This window comes from Bombyx mori, chromosome 26 (assembly GCF_030269925.1).
Source record: "Bombyx mori chromosome 26, ASM3026992v2".
NCBI classification, from domain to species: domain Eukaryota; kingdom Metazoa; phylum Arthropoda; class Insecta; order Lepidoptera; family Bombycidae; genus Bombyx; species Bombyx mori.
The window spans coordinates 2,111,094-2,126,970 of NC_085132.1; the positions used below are offsets into that span (position 1 = coordinate 2,111,094).

Below are 15,877 nucleotides of genomic sequence, written 5' to 3' on the forward strand. Positions count from 1 at the left end.
CTTTAATACTGATTTTTAATAACCGAGATAAGGTGACGTAACTGGTAAGCGGAACAAGCCTTGAATCTGCAAAACACAAAGAATTATCAGAATTACGGCATCAAACAGTACGAATAATAGCGGATAAAATTACTTACTTCTTAAAATGCATTGTAAAAGCGAATTTGACACCGACATGTGTGATAAAAATATACGTATTTCAAATTTAAATTAAACAATAGCATTTTTTTGGGTGGACGAGCTCACAGCCCACCTGTTGTTAAGTGGCTACTGGAGCCCATGGACATCTACAACGTAAATGCGCCACCCACTTTGAGATAAGTTCTAAGGTCTCAGTATAGTTACAACGGCTGCTCCACCCTTCAAACCGAAACGCATTACTTCTTCACGGCAGAAATAGGCAGAGCGGTGGTACCTACCCGCGCGGACTCACAAGAGGTTCTACCACCAGTGCAAGAGTACTGCTAATAAGTAGTTCCGCTGAGTACTTAGCGAGCGAGTTCACATTTTACCTAACTGTCAGTAATAGCTATGTTTGGCGTTGCTGATGTCCGTGAGCATCAGTGATCACTCACCATCTCGTGGGCACTTGCGCCTTTACGGCCTATTGAGGAAAAAAAGACTTAATTACTCACATTTTCGGCGATTGAAAACAATGAATTTATAATTATTTTTGACTTTGTTTTCGAGACATTATAGTTAATGCTTCATCAAATATTTCAGTCGTACAACTAAGACCGTGCAAATACAATTCATCACAGTTTTTTGGTAACAACGTCTTATTTCAAGGTCGAGTATCATGAAGATCTCAAACGCGCTCGCGACATTAGTTTCACCTGTCCAAATAAAATAACGTATTCACGTTTACAGAAATGTTACCAGTCATGGTACGTGACCGTTACGTAATAAAATTATTACATACTTTCATTTCATCATAATTGAAGTACATCCACTGCTGGTATATATGCAATACCGTCTTTACCATAAGGGCACACGGGGCCCGTGCCCAGGGCCCCCATTCTCAGGGGCCCCCGAAAGACCGACAACTTCTCTCACACGTTTATTCTCAAAACATTTTTGTCGGGCACATTACGCTTTTTTCACAAATCAGTAATCAGAAGGTTTTTACAAGGCATATACTATGCCTATAATAGAAGATTTTGCTCAACAGAAATCCCGACAGAAACCTTATCGAAATCGTAACCAAAAAACCAGCAGCATTCTAATATCATACATATTATATCATACTGTATTTGATTACCTATAATAAACGGTCATACTCAGTAAAAAAATGTTATTATAATTCGCTTTTTTTACTTTCCAAAAGGGCCTCAAATTCTGGTGTGCCCAAGGGCCCCATCCTAGTTTAAGACGTCCCTGTATATATGTAGGTCTTTTGAAGTCGTCGTGGCCTAGAGGATAAGACGTCCGGTGCATTCGTATCGAGCGATGCACCGGTGTTCGAATCCCCGGCAGGTACCAAGTTTTCTAATAAAATACGTACTCAACAAATGTTCACGATTGACTTCCACGGTGAAGGAATAACGTCGTGTAATAAAAATCAAACCCGCAAAATTATCATTTGCGTAATTATTGGTGGTAGGACCTTTTGTAAGTCCGCGCGGGTAGGTACCACCACCCTGCCTATTTCTGCCGTGAAGCACTAATGTGTTTCGTTTTGAAGCGTGGGGCAGTCGTTGTACTGTCAAAACTGACACCTTCGAACTTAAATCTCAAGGTGGGTGGCGGCATTTACGTTGCAGATGTCTATGGGCCTCGGTAACCACTTAACACCAGATGGGCCCTGACCTCGACCACCCATCTAAGCAACAAATAAAAAAAGACAACCATTTATTGCTTCGTTCCAAAACATTTCGTGTTTAACCGTGTCAGTAACAAAACGGGCTATATTTCAAAGGCAGACAAAAACGTTGTATAACCTACAACATTCTATTGCCGTGTTATATAGCGTTTCACAATAAGCGGATTACTTTTAAATCCTATTGTGCTCATTGAGTTGCGACTTACTAGTGACATTATTGCTGGCTCCAGATAGGCTCCAGGAGACGAGATGATCACGGTCGATCCGGTGATACAAAAGTTAGCGGTTTGCGAAACCAGACCTCTTGAATGAACGCTTTGATTAACTTCCTCGTCATCAGCCGGTAGAAATAGTGGAAGCAAAGTGTACCGTGATTGTTGGCCCGCCCAAGTTGGTACCACCGATTAGTTTATCAATAACCCAATTAAGATTCAGACCTTATGTGGCGGTAGCCATCATACAAACGCAAGATATTTGACAGATGCCTGAATCTCGCTTACGACATTTTCAAGATAAGCTTGCATATATATAAGTTCCGAACAACAACATTTGGACCGTCGGTCTACAGAGCAATATCGCCCGTTCGGTGGAAGATCTTCCCTTAGCATCCCCAAACCTTATATTTTTTGATTGCCTCTAATGGGCAGACAAGCTTACGATTGTAATTAAGGTCTCACTGAAGGTCAAAAGCAACTGGAGCTCAAGTCAGCTCAACCGCAACATGACACAGTAGGTATAGCCAGGATATAGGTTAACTTACCAGTAAATGCCGGTTGATGTTCACAGTATAATTGTAGGAAAATGCCACTCTCCGATCTCTAGTGATGCCCTTCTGAGCAATGAAGTTATTCTAAGGGTCCCAATAAACGTTCTGTCAGCTCGTGCAATACGGTGATATTTTTGAAGAAATGGCTCCAATCAACATCCTCTATATATATATATATATTCCGGACTTGATGGAAATGAGTATTCACGAAGGAAATTGGTCTTCGTTTTTATTAGGAATCGCCCACGCTTTGTTCCTTTTGTGAAGGGCGCGTGGGCGGTTAATAATGTACTGCTTAGTTGCTAGACGAACGAAATGTACGTATTGTATAAACATAATATAAAGATCTTGGTGAAATTACTAGTTTCACGCCAGCCCTATTTTGCTGCCACGTGCTTATGAATATAACCGCTGCCTTTGGCATAAGCAATATCGATAAATTGTTAACGTCACCAATACCAGAGTCTGGGAAATCTCGCTTTTATTTATTGCTTAGATGGATGGACGAGCTCACAGCCCACCTGGTGTTAAGTGGTTACTAGAGCCCATAGACATCTACAACGTAAATGCGCCACCCACCTTGAGATATAAGTTCTAAGGTCATAGTATGGTTACAATATAGCTACATTCCCGAGACCCAGGCAGCGGCTTGACTCTGGCCCTAGCATTGCTGATGTCCTTAGACGATGGTAACCACTCACCATCAGGTGGGCCATATGGTCTTCTGCCTAGAAGGGCAATAAAATACCCTATAAATCTGAAACGGAAAAGTCTCTACTACAATTTACGAGACTCTAGGATAACAATAAAAGCTTTCGTATTGAAACAATATAGCTCTATTTGTTTCTACCATCGGATTTTATTGGATGCAAATGCTGGGATTCAATAAAATTGTCTCATCTTAAATTTAATGTTGTTTCTGTCTGTTAATATATATCTTTTTCTTCGGCATCTCCGATATCTTATCGGAATATTGTTTCTGGCAGTATCTCTATCAAACCCCACTATAATGCCTACGACGTTTGTATAATAGCTGACCTATCTCAGACGGAGCTTAATCAGGAGAAGACCAAATTTGGCAATATCTTGCAACTGACATGGAATTTTAATTGTGGAAACTTAACATTTTTATCACTTTTTTATTGGGTGAATGACATTTGAAACAAAACATTTTTTTGGTAAACAGCAGCCTGCTTATGCCCTTGACATTGCCAGCGGCTATGGCCGGCTGTAACCGCCTACGAGAGGATGGCCTTATGATTGTTAGCCATTTATGGCTATTATAACTATTATAACCAGTATATTTATACTGGTATTTCTCTTTGTAAATTATAAACACCGTCAAAAACACCCACACCTAATATTGATTTTATACCGAAGCCTAGTCTTAAGATATGACGTCAAAATTTAATGGCCATGTTGATCATTGAAACCGGAACACAGTTTAAATAGGCCTGACTTTGTACCATAAATATCAATATTATCTCAATTGGTACTATGAAACCTTGTAATGCGAAAATACTGGGCTTACAGCGCGTCTGTGAGCTGGAACGTGTTGGTACCGGCATCTTGCATATTTCTACTGCAAATTATTATATGTGGCAGAATGGGCCGATGGGCCGATATCTTAAGTTTTTTTTATTGCCCTTGTAGGCAGACGAGCGCACGGCCCACCCGATGGTGAGAGGTTACCGTCGCCCATGGACCCATGGACTTCAGCAATGCCAGGGGCAGACCCAAGCTGCTGCCAACCGCTTAATACTCTCCACAAGCCTCCACAACCCTTATTTATTCAAATAGTCGTCGTACGAAGGGTAATCGTGCAAAGAGATTGCGTAGTACGAAACGATGACAGTTCCGAGACATCTTCACTCAAGTTCACTCTTCCAAAGTCAGGCAACGAATGTGCCTTCAATCCGTTCGATGACACCTCGACTCTGCCGAAGCACACCACCCGAAGTGAGCCGATGTTTCACGAGTAGTTGCGGCTCGCGACAACTAGGTAGCGCGTTTTCGCTTCGTTTGTCCTGTCTGGATGTGCGACATATACATATCGAGGGGTGAAAGACTATCAAAAAGGGCATCATTCTCCTGCCCTTCTCCCAGACACTTGGGGTCGGCGCAACATGATTTATCCTTCCATACTCCTTTATCATATACCATTTCTTCGCTCACTCCCCTCTTACACATATCGTCTTTCACGCAATCCATCCATTTCTTCTTAGGTCTACTTCTTCCTCTATATCCTTCCACATTCATAGTTAAGACTCTCTTACCAACGTCATTTTTATTTCGTCTCATCACATGTCCATCCCAAACGCGCCCTTCTCAACTTCTCTGTCACAGGTGCCACTGTAAGACTTCCTCTAACATATTCATTCCGCATTCTATCCATTTTCGTTACTCCGCACATCTATCGCAACATTCGCATCTCTGCTGCATGCAATCGCAAAATTTCGAAAAAATATCATAACCAAAAGAATCTTTAGTTATGTTTTTTTTTTATTGCTTAGATGGGTGGACGAGCTCACAGCCCACCTGGTGCCATAGACATCTACAACGTAAATGCGCCACCCACCTTGAGATATCAGTTCTAAGGTCTCAGTGTAGTTACAACGGCTGCCCCGCCCTTCAAACCGAAACGCATTACTGCTTCACGGCAGAAATAGGCACAGTGGTGGTACCTATCCGCGTGGACTCACAAGAAGTTCTACCACCAATATGGTCTTCTTATATCGTTTTGTTTATTTTACCCAGGCCATAGTTGCGTTAACATTCAGCGTGTACGTGTTGAAGCCTCTGTTTCCGGAGTGCGACCCTCCCGAAGACGCGACCAGATTACTCGCGGCTTGCTGCATATGTAAGTTAAACAGCTTATGTACTTACTTCATCTATATTGATACTGTGTTAAATGTTTAAGGATGACATTTGCATGATTCTATGACAGATAACGTTAATGCTATTATAAAATTATTTAAGTATTTTTAAGACACAAAGTACATAAATTTACTCGATAGCTTTATGACATTTTGAAAAAAAAAAAAAACGACAGACACTGAACACTGATGACTTTCGTTAATAGATACTGCACAAAAAAAGGACCAAAAAATCGTTTGAAATACTATTTTGAATACCATTTTCTCATCTGTATGGTCTTTGACAGTTAAAATATAAATTAGAGATCGCTGTCCAATTGTAAATAATAAGAGTAAGCTATTTATATATCTAAAAGTAAAAAATTTAATTGGACAGGTACATACAATTATTAACAAAATAAAAAACATTCAAGACTGTGAATTGTTAGAGATGATACCATCATCTCTACCATCCATCGCACCTCCTGCCACTGGAGTAGAGTTCATCCATACTACCTGGAGTCACTGCGGTCATCCATAGTGCGTTTCCAAAGGTCTTTTTTGTCACGTACCATCCGGCTTTAGGATGAGCTCCCCTCCATGGTGTTTCCCGAACGCTATGACATGTCCTTCTTCAAACAAGGCTTGTGGAGAGTATTTAGCGGTAGGCAGCGGCTTGGCTCTGCCCCTGGCAGTGCTGATGTCCATGGCTGACGGTAACCACTTACCATCAGGTGGGCCGTATGCCGTCTGCTTACATGGGCAATAAAAAGAAACTTCAGTGCAAGATCCCGAACTACCTTCAAAAATGTAATCAGCGTATCTATTATTTTTTATATTTTTGATATTGCGATTTAACACAGTCATTTGACACGAAGGTCACTGCCCCAGGGAATAGAGTGACGCGCGTCGGCTATCTTCGCTTTAGATTTTGGGGGTCAAAAAAAACTTACGCGACATTTATTCATTGAACATTATAAATCTATTTATAGCGGATTTATAAATATCGAGGGGGTGAAAGGTTTAAGTGACATTTCTTTTAATACGCGACTTTTATCTATGTAATTAAAGGTCCGTCTTATTTAGCATTAATATCAACGATTCAATTCAACTTCAATTAAGTTTACCCCATTCAAATAGCTGAAGAAGTTTTTCATTTAGATATTTATTCCAAATTTTAAACTTTAAATGGCTCTCCTATAATGTTGCAAAATAGTCGATATATGCCATACCTGCTGTCCTAGTTACGAAGCAATCAGAGAATATACCAATAATAAAACACCCAGTGCTAAAATCATATGCATAGTCTGACTTCGCCTAAAAATATAAATAAATTCTATGTACCCGTCAAACAGTTAAAATCAATTGGTATCTCTGAAAGTACAGATTACAGTGCAGGAATATCCTAAGATATTTTCCGGGAGGTTTCTGACTATTTCAAGAACGTTAAGATTGCCTCGAACATTCTAGTTAGTTAACTAGAGATTAGTGACTAGAGACTAGAGACTAGAGACTAGAGACTAGTGACTAGAGACGAGTGACTAGAGACTTTTATGAACATTATTTGTTCTTGAAAAATGTGCTCTCTTCGACCCTTTCGTATCTTTGACGTTTTTAGTAATAATTATTTAATGGCCTGGACTGTAGTCCTTTAGCCAAACCTTAATTTTTTACAATAATAATTACATTATTTGCTCTATTAGTAAAAATTTATTATGGGAGAAAATTGTATGAAATAAAAGAGAATGGAATGAGATGAGATGGGATAATGATCTAGTACAATGGTGGCAATTTACTGGGACTGCGTATCTGGAATAGCCACTTAGGCCACGAGCGAATAGGTGGGGAAAATAAACTGGGACTGCCATAAATGATTTGGCCTGACAAGAGCCAGGAAAACGAAATCCACATTGTTTCATTTTCTTACACTTCTGCACTTTCATAGGTGCTAAACATTTTATAAACCACCATTATTACACATTAATACCTAAAGAAACGCTAAATTAACGTCTTAACAGTCCACATAACTCATTTACTCTTTTCCCGCGAGATAGTCATCCTTCGAATATGTCCACAGTGTTGCTGACCTTCGTGAATTGCTGGTCGGTACGCGCAGCTACTTTGGTACAGGACTGGTTCACGTACGCCAAGCTCCTGGCACTTTTCATCATCATCGCAGCCGGGATCTATCAACTGTGCAGAGGTGAGTAGATGCGGTACCTACTTTTACCGACCCCCAGCCAATTATATTAGAGAATTGACGACTTACACGAGTTAGCCGTGAAGCAGTAATGCGTTTCGGTTTGAAGGGTGGGGCAGCCATTGTAACTATACTGAGACCTTAGAACTCATATCTCAAGGGGGTTGGTGGCCTTTTTAGTTGTAGACGTCTATGGGTTCCGGTAACCACTTAACACCGGGTGGGCTGTGAGATCGTTCACCCACCAAAGCATTAAAAAAAGTTTGAAAATTTCTTACCCTAATAAATGGTATCAAAATAGCAGTGAATTGCACTTTATTATTTAATGATTTCAATCAATACGTATTGATCATGGTTGGTAAGGCTCCTTTTACCCTCTGGTTCTTTTATTAGCATATTCATCACACAAGGTAACTGGAGCTTGATAGACTTTTGGTTGACTTTTGCCTATGTGATTCAGTAGACTTTTCCTACTGCACAGACAGATGGACGAAATCACGGGCCCACCAGCTAAGGAGTTACGGGAGTCCATATATGTCGTAAAATGACCCAACCTCGAGACAATAAGATCTATATTTCAATCATATCTTATAACAGTTTCCTTATAGACTCCATATTAGCATGGAGGCGGTTCTCTTATATTTTGAATCACTGGTTATCACTAGCATGTGTATGAACAGATGAGGTGCTTATTGCTTACCGAAGAATTGACATCATCAATTGTTTGACACGTGTCAATGCTGCCACCAACCTTAAGGCATTTCAATTGCACTGTATAGCGGCTGCATTGCCTTGCGAAGCGATACGCAATAAAAGTCCGCTTTGGGGCTGACATACACAAAATTCAAAATTCATATTCATTCACCAACCGAAGTGATGACCACGACCACTCTGCCAAGAGTGCATACGACTGAGAAGAAAAATACACAAAATTCGAACTCAAAATATTCCCCAGAACCAATACAATCTGGGGATCGGCAGTGATTGAGGTTACAATGCAAACCAGTCTTGCTGTTAGACTTACTCAAAGTTTAAATTACATTGGCATAACCAAATTCCCCCCGAAAACAACGATTGCTTTACAGTTACTAGCTTGAGGGCATTGATATCGACCCGGGCGGTTTCAATGTCAAGAGACCGTATCCTGCTATTACGTAAAGAAAATTATATTGATTAATCCCATTCCCATCTTTGAGATGTTTCCCATTCAGAAGTTTTCGTAGCTTGATGATGACATGCGTAGGTTGGAATATCGTTTTTTTTTTTAAATGAGGGCCAATAGCGTATCTGAAGTGATATACCTCATTAACTAGCTGTCAACGCCAGGAATTTCCGTGAATAACAGCCGATCCGCGTTAACAAGTGGATCATAACTATGAGATTGAATTCGAATTCTGTTGGCATATGATTGGAATTGGACTCGGACGTCTAATAAAGTATTAGTAATAACATTTCTAAAAAAAAAAATTAAGATTCAGATCTCAAGTTGCGTGACGGCATTTTCAAAGTCCTAGGTTTCAATGTAACCAAGTTCTACGGTAATTAATAGTAGGTAAAGAAAAGCTACACATCTGTAGGTATCTTTTGATAAATAGCCAAATTGGAGAAACCAGAGAATTTTAAACCTAATTCTTCTCTGCGAGCTTGAAAGAGCTACTTTAACCATTTTGCCAATTTCGTGCCAATTCGTGTCAGAAAAGAAGCAAATATGCATTGAATAGCATGAATAAGATTGTCGTTTTGACTTCCTGTCACTAATCAGATTCGTTCGCTTAAATCAAGGGAGCCTCTGGGTCTGCGGAGGGACTTCGGTTCCCTCTGTATTTTGTACCGTATGTTCCATGGGGAGTGCTCTGAGGAATTGTTCGAGATGATACCAGCATCTCGTTTTTACCATCGCACCGCCCGCCACCGGAGTAGAGTTCATCCATACTACCTGGAGCCACTGCGGTCATCCACAGTGCGTTTCCAGAGATCTTTTTTGCCACGTACCATCCGGCTATGGAATGAGCTTCCCTCCACGGTGTTTCCCGAGCGCTATGACATGTCCTTCTTCAAACGAGGCTTATGGAGAGTATTAAGCGGTAGGCAGCGGCTTGGCTCTGCCCCTGGCATTGCTGAAGTCCATGGGCGACGGTAACCACTCACCATCAGGTGGGCCGTATGCCCGTCTGCCTACAAAGGCAATAAAAAAAAAAAAAAAAAAAAAAAAAGAATGAAGCTTTTTACAAGATATAACAGTTTCTGCTGCTGCATGTTGAAAAGCTCGAATCCAAATTTGATAAATTAATTAATCAATTAACAATTGATTCCCTTCCAATATTCAGGAACAAAATTATTAAAAGCTGTTGTTGAACCTCAGCCTTAGCCTTGGTCTGAGTACTCAGGCATTACTTTTCTTGTTGTCTTTCTTTCGTTTTTTTTATTATTATTGTTAAATCTCTGTTGATATATTAATGTAATGCATGCTGTAATTGCCTATAATTAGAGTTGCAGTTATCAATTGCTATATACATGTCAATATTATTTTATGTCTTACTGTAAACCCTGTTGGTAATGCTTAAATAAATAAATAAATAAATAATGTCTACGCAGAATTTAAATGCTGTTGTGCAGTGAGTGCATTATTAAATGATTGTATTACGACTAAAATCAAGACAAAGTGCACATCCTTTTTGCGCTGTCGGCGTCCGAAAACCGGAAAATGTCTCATTATACAATTGAATACTTCTCGTGTTCTGTTACGATCCTTACAAAACGTTATAGTGCATTGGCCAGAGGTCAATTTTATTTCATTCCTTCTCACGGCCCGGTGCCGGTAGCGATCAGAATCCAAAGGCACCTCCGTTGTATTGTGTAGCGGCTGTCACCCGGATGGATGAATTAGGATGGTGCCAGCTGACAATACGCTATACCTCCAATTTTATTTATCTTCAATTACTTAAAATGACTCCAGCGGTTCTCAAGTGAATTTCTTTTCAACGTATTAAATTCGCCTTTTAAGCTTTTATTGCGGGCCTTGAGCGCGGCGACCGAATCATAAAATTCCGTTACGAAAAAAACCTAACACCCCTCACTCCGCCTACCATGTAGCTCACGTTCAACACATTCACACGTTGCGCTTGTGTAGTGTTTGTGAATAAGCGCGTGGCGTGACGTCACACTGCATGCGTATCATGAAAAGTCTGCCCATCTCTCTCTCGCGCGGTCTAGCTTATGAGTGCGAAGGGGACAGTTAATGTTTTGCTTTTATTATTGTTTAATATAGCGTGGTCTTGTTTTATTATTGTTTTAATATTAAATTATCATTGTCTAATTATAATTGCATAAGTTGATAAAAAATGCAATAGCTTTACCGCGGCAGTTCCCGAGTACCACACGTTTTTTTTATAGAGATTTATTAAGATTTTGTAGACTATACGTATGGTTTGTTTCAGGACAAGTGGAACACTTCACGTTTGAGGGCACAACGTCGGATGTCACTTCCATAGCTCTATCGTTTTATTCTGGATTATTTGCCTATAATGGATGGTTTGTACTTCTATTTTTTTGTATTGCAATAGACTGGTCAACCAACTCATGGTCCACCCGGTTAAGCAATTACCGGAGCCATAGACATAGACATTCTACATGTTGCCGTCCACCTTCGGACATGACTGCTTCGCGGTTGTTACAAGCATCCGGTTGCAATTCCACCAGAGACGTCGTCGTGGCCTAAAGGATAAAGACGTCCAGTACATTCGTATTGAGCGATGCACCGGTGTTCGAATCTCAGGCGGGTACCGATTTTTCTAATGAAATACGTGCCTAGCAAATGTTCACGATTGACTTCTACGGTGAAGGAATAAAAATTAAACCCGCAAAATTATAATTTGCGTAATTACTGGTGGTACTTATTGGTGGGTAGGTACCACCACCCTACCTATTTCTGCCGTGAAGCAGTAATGCGTTTCGGTTTGAAGGGATTGAAGGCACCCGTTGTAACTATATTGAGACCTTAGAACTTACATCTCAAGGTGGTTGGCGCATTTACGTTGTAGATGTCTATGGGCTCCAGTAACCAATTAATACCAGGTGGGCTGTGAGCTCGTCCACCCATCTAAGCAATAAAAAGAAAAAAAAAGAGAAACATTGAAATTCATAATTTTCAGGAACTACTTGAACTTTATAATAGAGGAGTTGAAGGATCCCGTCCGCAACCTGCCCCGCGCCATCGCCATCTCGTGCGCGCTGGTCACCATCGTCTACACGCTCACCAACGTCGCCTTCTACACCACGCTCTCGCCCACCGAGGTACGTGGTGTACTTGTGACGGTCAGATATACCGCAGCATCAACACAATAGATCTAATAAGATGAAATCAATTTTTCAAAGATCAAAATTTTAATATATACGGAATTATCTTGTGGATTTAGATCATTGATTAATTATTTACATTAAATTCCGCTTAAGATGATCACATAGATTTCCGATCATATGGATCGAATCGAATCTTTCATTTATTCATATTTAGTGAATACGCAATGTAGTCTTATATATTTTGAATATGATAATATCATTAATGATGGTGCCGTTGTTCTATACATATTGGACCCTCGATTTGATCTGTTGTACGTGGAAGGTCTGTAAGGGCACTATCGAATAACAATCATGTCATCTAGGTTGACTTTATCGCGTACCATACTTAACGAGCCTTCTTATCACTTATTTGATGAGTATTGACCATTTTTTTTAACTAATCTAACCCAGTCACGCGCTGGTGTAACTATAGGTAACAGCCACTTGTTGAAACTACTACCGCACCGCCTGTCGTACATTTGTGGTAATATGCTTGTAACCTTCGCTTAAGTTCAAGTAATAAATTTAGTCGCGATTTGGTCGAAAGCATTGCAGTGCATTAAATATATTCGAACAAGCAATTATTATTAATTTAAGGAATAAGTATATCAGAGGAAGTGTGAAAGTAGCCCCGGTCATTAACAAATTAAACAGCAGACGGTTAGCTTGGTATAAAACATGTAACGCGTAGAGAGAAGATGTATGTGACTAGGTGATGTATGGATGTAATGGATGGACCGAAGAAGACATGGATGGACTGTGTGAATGACGATATGAGAGAGAGGAGTGAGTGTTGAGATGACGGCTGATAGAAGAGAATGGAAGAGAAAATTTCGCTGTGCCGACCACACCTAGTGGGATAACGTGGAGAAAAAGAAGAAGCAATTATTATTTTACTAAAACGACGTAGTTGAAAGAAGTGGCCCTAGTAAAATAAGATATTGACAATAAACACTATTGTTTATAGTACTGTTCTACACTGTGTTTCCTAGCAATAAGAGATATTCTTCTTGAGGCGAGTTTTGAAGCAATTAAAAATATAATAAAGTTTGTTTTGATGATTCACGAGACGATTCATGATTGATTTAAGAATACTTTGCTTTACTTCTACAATATGTCAGTAATGTATACTGGGTGATGTTTTCTCCAGGTGCTGGGCTCAGCAGCGGTAGCAGTAACGTTTGCCGAGCGCTTGTTCGGTTGGTTCGCCCTGTCCATTCCGTTGTTCGTAGCCGCCTCCACTTTCGGAGCTGTTAATGGTGTTCTGCTGACTTCTTCTAGGTGAGCCACTGGTCTGATTCGAAGTAATGCAGAATTATTTTCTACGTCTGAAAACCTAAGAAACTACAAACTTGATTGCTACAAACTTTACGAAATTCCTTTGCTTTTGACGTCATTAAGAGTCAAAATAATTAGACACCAAAGACATCACGGGCATTTGTTAAAAATAGCCTATATTCATTAAATTTAGTTTAAAGTTTAAATCATTAAGATTACAAAAATAGTGATTGAATGTTCGTTTGACTTTAACTAATATCTCTTATGACTACTTTTCCAATATTACCTATTGCAAGATCTTTGACTGATACGAATTCTCCCAAGCTTTCGTGGAATTCTTTGCTTAAGTATCAAGAAAACTCACATTAACCTGCTATTGTCTACTAGCTATAGTTGGCGAGGTCACAGTCCACATAGCATGCAGTGGTTACCGAAGTTCGTAAAAATTCTAACCTTGGGACTACGTTAAGAGTTACGCTAGGATATTTCTGCCGTGAAGCAGTAATGCGTTTCGGTTTGAAGGGTGGGGCAGCCGTTGTAACTATACTGAGACCTTGGAACTTATATCTCAAGGTGGGTGGCGCATTTACGTTGAAGATTTCTATGGGCTCCAGTAACCACTTAATACCAGGTCTTGTGCCCCCGTGTGGCCGGCAGGTTGTTCTACGCGGGCGCCGCGCAGGGCCAGATGCCGGCCATGTTGACGATGGTGACGTCACGCGCCACGCCCGCGCCCGCCGTGCTGGCCGTGGCGCTGCTGTCGCTGCTCTACCTCACCGTCTCCGACATATACGCGCTCATCAACTACGTCGGATTCGCTACCTGGGTGAGCCTCTATTCCCACCTGTCGCCTGTGCTCAGTATAATCATCCTCTAATATAGATGTTTAAGCGATTAAAATCACTTACTGGTGGTAGGACCTCATGTGAGTCCGCACGGGTAGGTACCACCAACCCGCCTATTTCTGCTGTGAAGTAGTAATGTGTTTCGGTTTGACGGGTGGCGCAGCCGTTGTAACGTGCATTTACCTTGTAGATGTCTATGGGCTCCAGTAACCACTTAACACCAGGTGCTAGAGGCTGTGAGCTCGTCCACCCATCTAAGCAATAAAAAAAAAACGATATATAATTACAATCGTACCGATTACCGACTCGTTCATCGTGATTAGTTTTGAGTGTCGAAAGAATCATCACCGGGCCTCGAAAATCTAGGCTGAAAACAGCTCACGACATTAATATACACATACATACAATAAAAATACAAATTGGATATTATCACCCAAAGCTATTCCCTCACTTTGAAGTTATTCGTCAATTAATAGCGTTTATCATGAAATCAAATATCTCAGAGCTGAAATATAATAAGCTCAAATATCTCTTGGGCTGATACCACTCATCTCTGCAGCTGACCAATTTCTTCCACGATGAAGAAATAACGTCATGTTCACAGTCCACGATTTTTTACGTGATAACGTCTTATAAATCGATGAATACCGGCTGTACGCATGAAAAATTGTCACGTTCCGCCTGAGCCTGAGCGCGCAAGCGAGGACGCGAAACGAGCGATAGAGAAGCACGATCGGCCCAAGCGTTGGCTTGTGACACGTTTATCACTCTTCTCGCGTTATCTCAGAGCTAGTATTTCGAATAGTTCTGCTACTGACGATATCATGTAAAACTATGGTCTGGAAACCCACTTTACAGACAACCAATTATTATTATTTATATATAAAAAAATCACGTATTTTATTCACAGTTAAGTATTGGAGCCGCGGTACTCTGTCTGCCTGTGCTGAGATACACGAAGCCAGATCTCGATCGACCCATTAAAGTTAATCTGTTCTTCCCGGGTGAGCTTATACAGTTGCTTTAATCGTTTCTGAGAGAACACCCTCCTGATGGCCCACAAACACATTTAACTTCAGACAAGGCTTGGGTTGGATGTAGAGGGCAGCACTAAGTACTCCAGTGGCGACGCTCTATGAGAAAATAAGGAACTTTTGGACATCAGTACAACTATAGTACATTTATGAATGTATTTTAAACCAACAATACTAGTGCTAAAGCGTCTTGTGAGGTCACTTGGATATGGACCACCGCCCAGCTCATTTTGGCTGCGATGGAGTAATGCGTTTAAGGGTTTGAAAGGTGGCACAGTCGACAATGGGCTATGGTAACTACTTAACACAAGGCGGAGCGTGAATACGTGAACCGATTTCAGTAATAAGAAATTAAAATAAATAGATAAAATCGTAACTTTGATCGGGAAGTTTCAATGGGAGTCTCCAAAGTCAAAAATATCACCATACAAAATGCCCAAATATGATTTAAAAAAAACAACTATTATGTTTATATTGTGATCATGTTCCAGTGATCTACATCATCTGCACGATCCTGGTGGTGGCTGTACCGGCGGTGGCGTCACCGGCCGAGACCGGCATCGGCTGCCTCATGATATTCACCGCTGCGCCGGTCTACCTGCTACTCTTGCACCCCAGGACTAGAATTAACTTCCTCGCTAATATTATGCGTGAGTATTGTAATCATTATGATGATTTTTTTACCCAATCGCTGGTAGATCATAGGACTATGACAGCTACACGCAGTTTTGTGGGTGAG

General features: G+C 40.7%; 1 protein-coding gene across 2 annotated transcripts in view; it reads left to right on the forward strand.

Moving 5' to 3' along the window:
- The window catches only part of LOC101736463 (large neutral amino acids transporter small subunit 1), a 49,202-nt gene that overhangs the window by 24,227 nt on the left and 9,098 nt on the right, over positions 1-15,877 (forward strand). For both annotated transcript variants that reach the window (XM_021352446.3, XM_021352445.3), the window contains exons 4-11: positions 5,346-5,448; positions 7,521-7,646; positions 11,081-11,174; positions 11,795-11,936; positions 13,132-13,262; positions 13,917-14,085; positions 15,015-15,108; positions 15,630-15,788. In XM_021352446.3, coding sequence (XP_021208121.1) covers positions 5,346-5,448; positions 7,521-7,646; positions 11,081-11,174; positions 11,795-11,936; positions 13,132-13,262; positions 13,917-14,085; positions 15,015-15,108; positions 15,630-15,788 — 1,018 coding nt within the window. The remainder of the gene's footprint in view (positions 1-5,345; positions 5,449-7,520; positions 7,647-11,080; positions 11,175-11,794; positions 11,937-13,131; positions 13,263-13,916; positions 14,086-15,014; positions 15,109-15,629; positions 15,789-15,877) is intronic.